We start from the raw sequence: 6,796 nt of genomic DNA, 5'->3' as shown, positions 1-6,796 counted from the left end.
AGACTTCCTTGATGCTACATGTTAGTAAAATTAGCTTGAACAAAGGTGGAGATTAATACCAATTCCTGGCATCAATCTCAATTTTTCGTGTTTGGTCATTTTCAATTCTTTAGCAATTGTAAAAAATTAATACCAAACCTATGAGGAGCTTGATTGATCGATTTCATTTTGATCTGAACAACTTCATTTGGTTCAATTAGATTAGTTTGAGTTTTGACACCCCTAACCAAGCTCAAGTTTATTGAGATTTACTTTGAACAAAAAAAAAAAAAAACCCCTTTTTCCTCTCCCCTTTTCTGTACTAGTGCTCCACCCAAAAAGTAAAAATAGAATGCATTGACAAGAAAACAATATAAGAAGCCCTCATATGACAGTGCTCCACCAAAAAATAAAAATAGAGCGCATTGACAAGATAATAAGAAAAACCCCTCATATGCAGTCTATTAACCCTAGCAAAAGTTAATCAACATTGAAATGCAAAGAAGAAAATTATACAAATTGTATGGGTCGATTATTAAAGCCAATCTTATACTCACTTATGCTTTGATTGGTTGCAAGGGAAATTATAGAGAAGGGGAGTGAAATTTAGTTATAAACCTAATAAGGAAACTATTATAATCATTGTGACTATATCATTTAGTTCAAACCAGTTCATATACGACAATTAAATATCGCTTTACTTTTCATCAAAATCCATTTGTTTAAAAATCATGATAAAATTACATGTAAAATATATTATTATTAAATATGATAAGAAATTTAAATAGTTCTTTTAATCAAATGACGTAATGATTACAAAAGTTTCTTTTTTTAGGTTTGAAAAATTTCACTTCCCTTTCCTATAATTTCTTTTGCAACCAAACTTATCTTAGGTGATATATAAAATCACAAATGACAACAAATAATAACTGAGTGGCCGTTCTGATAATGAGATCCTCCCCACATGGTTGGTTATCAATGAAATGAAATCTCTTATATGTTGATTAGAATGAAGACTTTGCTTCATTGATAACCATCAATGTGGATAGAGAATCCAGACCCAAAAAACTTCACTTCCTGATGATGATGATGATGGATTACCCTTAATGGAGATGGACACGGTACGAAACATGCCAAGGCAATGGTATCCTAAGCATATCATGCAGTAAACAGAAAGAAGGGTAACATAAGGCTAGAAAGGCTTTGAACCAAGTTCGTTGCATGACTCTTAATTTATCAATAATGTTTTTTATTTTTTTGAAGTACCACTTTTTTTTTTTCTTCTTCTAAAATTCAGCAAAGAATATATTGAGTTTAAAATAATTAGTATGTACAAGATTTACACTTGGGCATACCCAGCTGGATCAAAAAATAAAATAAAATTTATATAGAAAAAGTATATATTGAAGACACCTCCATCTTCGACATGGTTATCAATAGAGCAAAAATATCTCAATATTTACTTAAAGAACCACATTTGACATTGCAATAAATAATTATTTTTTAGAAATAAATAAATAAATAAATAAAGAACTATGAGATATGTAGAAAGACTATCATTCAAGCAACCACACTTTCTCTTGAATTATGATTTATCAGAAAAGAGTAAGCTTATTTCTTGAATTGTAGCATATTATTATGACCATTTTATATGCTAAGGATCATGGATTAGTTATCAGTATCGGTCTCAATTTATTGGATTCGATTGATATTGATACGACACCAAAATTAGATTGGCTTGTATCGGTTGAATTGGTCCATTTTTGTTCATTGGAAACAATTATTTTTACTATTTATCCCCCGTTTTGATACTGATGCCCGGTCCAATCTACATATGATCAGTAATAAGGATTTGATATCTATGTATGCATGTGTCTCAAGGCCTTCGTGTCAAACTAATTTGATATTTTTTTCTTTGGTAAACAACCAATTTGTTTATTTAAGGGAATCATTTGAATGGCGGCTCGCCCTTGAGGGATTTATCAAAAAACTTATTTTGCAGCATGAAATGATAATTTGACAATTTTAAATATTGAATAAAAACTACATGACCATTATTTGCAGCTCGGCATATTTTGTTGTACATGATTGAAATTTTACCTGTGAGTAAGGGATGTTAGGATCAACTTATTCATAAAATTTCGACCTGATTCAATCTGCATGGAAAGTTTTTTTTAGCCATCTTGATAAGCTTTTGAAGAAAAAATTTCACATAGTTTGATAGTTTAATTACTAATGTAATTTATTCATTTTATTTCTTATTTTTGAGTGCTAATGTAGTTTGCAATTTTAAATTTGGGCAAGAGAATGCTACTTTGCTGGTGCAGGTACACGTTAACGTGTGGATCAATAGAAAGACGTGCAAAAGCAACTTTAGTACAAAGGCAACACGGTCATTCCACACCAATTATATCTAAGGGTGTACTTACATATGCTATCTGGTAACACCCTTTCTTCTTTTAAATTATAGTAAAAGATACCCTCAAAAACCAAATTAAATTCCTTTAAATACTTTGTGTAATCAGTTTCCACACCATATTTATGTAAAAACTCCCGTCTCTTAATTTTTCATGGCAGGATATATAGAGACACTCAAAACTCATAAGAAGTGGCATCCTTGAATAGAAGGATGGATGATGGATGATGGATGATGGATGATGGATATTTGATTATAATAGTCAAACAACCTCTCCTAATAAGAGGCAAACTTATTGGAGGTGTCAATGAGAAATCGATTATCCATGTCTCCGTAATCGATTAGTAAACAAGCTGGATCCATTTCCATTTCCATTTCCATAGAATAAAATAAAATAAAAACTGGATACATTATCAAATATCTAAAAATTAGAGGTAATAATCGATTTTCATATATGGTTGTGTATTAAACACATTCTCAGGCCATGTGTCATGACTCATGAGGATTCAGGCTCCCCTTCCCCAATCACCATGTCCCTCCCATGCAACCCCTCGCAGGCCCCTCTCTCTTGCTGTTATTTCTATTTCTGAAATTGATTGGGGCTCACCTTAGACTAAAAGAAGCATATCCTGTGGATGGATGCTGTAGATTACGTACGGAAATGAAAGAAGTCTGGAAGTTCTCTCTCTCTCTCTCTCTCGCTCTGTTCCTCAAGAAAAATCTCCCTACCTATAAAAAGACGCGCACCCTCAGTCTTCTCCAAGCCTCACCCATCTCTGTGAAGTGAAGGAGCAGCGCAAGTAAGGAAGCTAGGGCAGTAGGAGCAGACATGGCTAGGCAGCAATTACAAGTTCTCAGCGCACTTGATGGAGCCAAGACCCAACTCTACCACTTCACAGCGATTGTAATCGCTGGTATGGGTTTCTTTACCGATGCCTACGATCTCTTCTGCATATCCGTCGTCACCAAGCTGCTCGGTCGCATTTACTATTACCAACCTGGCTCACCCACTCCTGGTACGTTGCCCGTAAATGTAAACGCTGCTGTCACCGGTGTGGCTTTGTGCGGCACCCTCGCCGGCCAGCTCTTCTTCGGCTGGCTCGGAGACAAGATGGGTCGAAAGCGTGTGTATGGTGTCACACTTTTGCTTATGGTTGTCTCCTCCATTGCCTCTGGTCTCTCCTTTGGCAGCACTGCCCAAAGTGTCATGGCCACCTTATGTTTCTTCAGGTTTTGGTTAGGATTTGGCGTTGGTGGGGACTACCCATTATCAGCAACCATTATGTCCGAGTACGCAAACAAGAAGACCCGAGGTTCCTTCATCGCTGCTGTCTTTGCCATGCAAGGGTTTGGGATCTTGGCTGGTGGGATAGTTGGTCTTATTGTTTCTTCAGCATTCGAGGCCAAATATCCTGCTCTCCCTTACAACCTTGACCCCGCCGGCTCCACCGTGGCTTCCTCCGACTACGTCTGGCGTATAATCTTGATGGTTGGTGGTATACCCGCAGCACTCACTTATTATTGGCGTATGAAGATGCCTGAGACTGCTCGTTACACCGCCCTTGTCGCTCGGAATGCGAAGAAAGCCGCCGCAGATATGGCAACTATCTTGCAGGTTGAGATAGAAGCAGAGCAAGACAAAGTGGAGAGGATGTCACAGGAGCCCGTCAACAATTACGGATTGTTCTCCATAGAGTTCGCTCGTCGCCATGGGCTTCACTTGGTTGGAACAAGCACAACATGGTTTCTACTTGATATTGTATTTTATAGTCAGAGTCTATACCAGAAGGACATCTTCACAGCAGTTAAATGGCTACCTTCTGCTAATAACATGAGTGCACTTCAAGAGCTTTACATGATTTCCAGGGCACAAACCATCATAGCCCTTTGTGGTACCATTCCTGGATACTGGTTTACAGTGGCCTTCATCGACCATATGGGGAGGCGCACAATTCAATTGATGGGTTTCTTCTTCATGACAGCTTTCATGTTTGGGCTTGCCATTCCTTACCCTTATTGGCCAGCACACCAAGCTGGATTTGTAGTCATGTATGCCTTCACCTTCTTCTTTGCCAATTTCGGGCCTAACTCCACAACCTTTGTGGTGCCAGCAGAAATATTCCCAGCTAGGGTCAGGACGACTTGCCATGGTATATCAGCAGCAACAGGGAAGGCCGGGGCAATTGTCGGAGCGTTTGGGTTCGTGTATCTCAGTGTGCAGACTTCCTTGATTGTGCTTGGTGCGATCGACTTCTTGGGCTTCTTGTTTACGTTCTTGATTCCCGAGACCAAAGGCAAATCCATTGAAGAAATATCCGGTGAAGTCCAGCCAGAAGATGGAACCAATGAGCAGATACAGCTTTCAGGTGTCGACGACAAGAATGTTCCTGTTTAATTCTTTTTTTTTTTGGTTGAATCTCTTTCTATTTCTTCTGGAGTTTCCGTTTTATGTGTGTGTTCTTCAACAATGTTATATTCAAATAAAGACCTCGACCTGTCCGATTTATGTCGTTAATTACATGGAGGGCAAATTATTAAATTTAGAAAAAATTACACTGCCATCCCCTCAATGTTGCCCTCTAATCAATGGCCTCTCTTGTATTTTTCAAAATGACATAGACGCCCTATATATTTGGAGAATGAAGTACAGGGAACAGAAATTGAAAAAGAATGAAATAAAAGAGACGCTTGAGAAGAAGTGAGGGTTCTCTCTTCTCTCTCCTAAAAACAGATGAAAAAGGGTAAACTAGTAAAGTCACCTTCAATTGGGGTATTTTAACTATTTAGGAAAAAAACTAATAGTTATATCATCACTTAACAATAAGGGTGTCAATATATAATCGAAACCATTTATCGGAATCGGAATCGAAATCGACTAGTTATGATCGAATTGAACCACATCGTAGGAAAACGATCTGGTTTTGTTTTATAGGTCATAATCCCTGTTCAGTTCAGTTCAAAACCGTAAAACCGTTGGTTAACCAGAACCTAGTGTTAAAAGTGTTTTAAAACTATTAGAGTTTTAGTGTTTTGACTTTTGATGGGTCTATATGAAATAAAGAAAAGATAAAGCAAAAATACTAATTAAGATAGCAAGATGAGATGGAGTTTCACTTTCACACATCTTGATTTCCTTATTTCCAAGATCATAATTAATTAGTTATCATATGTGTAATCTTTTACATAGATAGAAAGCATATTGTTCTTAGCAAAAAAAAAAATATATATATATTGTCTTGAGTGTTTAGGAAGTTTATTAAATGTAGAATTCACATTAGCTATAGAATTCATGTTAGCTATGATCTTCTCAGCCGACAAGGCTCTTTAATATTATGACTATATATAACAATTGCAAAGATAGATTTTGAGATAATAACACGTTACAACTTACTTACAGGGGTAAATATCTACCAGTCTACTATCTCGCTCTCTCGCTCTCTCCTTCTCTCAACTCCCTACTCCCTCTCTAATATTTGATCTATTAACCGGTTGTAAACCGATTGTGAACCGAATAACAAAAATCGATTTGAAATCGTTAAAATCGAAATCAAAAGAAAACGATTATGATTTCAGCTTATTCTTATCTGGTGCGATTTTGGTTTTACCTTATCAAAATGTAAATTAAACTAAAACCAGATTGAATAGCCAAAACCGCACTGTTTGACACCCCTACTTAGCAGGGAAGGCTAATGGTAGGATGCAATTTTCATTTTTCAAATATAGAGGGAGTGTCTGTGCCATTTCGAAAAGTACAAGGGAAGGCGTTGATTAAAGGGCAATGTTCAAGGGGTGATAATGTAATTTTCTCTTGAATTTAAGGTTGGTTCCTAACTATAATAAGGAGCTTGACCTATCAATCTAATGTTATTTGGAATAGTAGTGTAGTGTAATATTTAAATAGGGTAGAGAAAAAACCTATTGCGAAGATGGCTCCCGAGTCCCCTTCCATCTCTCCTCTTCTCCTTCCTCATTTTTATGATGTCTGGTAATTCTCTTCTCCTGCTGGTATTTCTTTTCTTCCCTTGTTGCTGATGTCCATTTGTTTTCCTCTTATTCCCTCCTCTATCTTCTTCTTCTCCTGTTGCTGTCGTCTCTTGTTTTATTGTCTTGCTTTGTCCATGGCTGAGTTAAATCCTCAAGAATTTTCTCCTTTATCCTCCACAACACCTTCCCTAAATTCTTCTCTAAATGACTTCCCACTTCATCAAACCCAAAACACATCACCAATACCTCCTCCATCGTTGCAGACTTATCCATTCAACCCCATTTAACCCCAATTTGGAGTCCCAACCCCAAACATTCACCCCTATCTCCAACCCCAGCTTCAACAACCTGTCCTACATGATCCCATCCCTGCACCTCACCCTTCCCCCTTCCCCCTTCCCCCTTCCCATCCCCAGT

General features: G+C 37.4%; 1 protein-coding gene across 1 annotated transcript; it reads left to right on the top strand.

Moving 5' to 3' along the window:
• The first annotated feature begins 3,224 nt into the window (after positions 1 to 3,224).
• LOC122080182 (probable inorganic phosphate transporter 1-8) lies at positions 3,225 to 4,790 on the top strand. Its single transcript, XM_042647097.1, has one exon. The coding sequence runs from the start codon at positions 3,225 to 3,227 to the stop codon at positions 4,788 to 4,790; it is 1,566 nt and encodes a 521-aa protein (XP_042503031.1).
• Positions 4,791 to 6,796: the final 2,006 nt, after the last annotated feature.

Source organism: Macadamia integrifolia, chromosome 5 (genome assembly GCF_013358625.1).
Source record: "Macadamia integrifolia cultivar HAES 741 chromosome 5, SCU_Mint_v3, whole genome shotgun sequence".
NCBI classification, from domain to species: domain Eukaryota; kingdom Viridiplantae; phylum Streptophyta; class Magnoliopsida; order Proteales; family Proteaceae; genus Macadamia; species Macadamia integrifolia.
The sequence above is the reverse complement of the archived record's forward strand: the minus strand, read 5'-3'. Positions and strand labels throughout refer to the sequence as shown.

Coding starts and splice junctions, on each gene's coding strand:
- LOC122080182 (XM_042647097.1), top strand. CDS start 3,225: ATGGCTAGGCAGCAATTACAAGTTCTCAGCGCACTTGATGGAGCCAAG.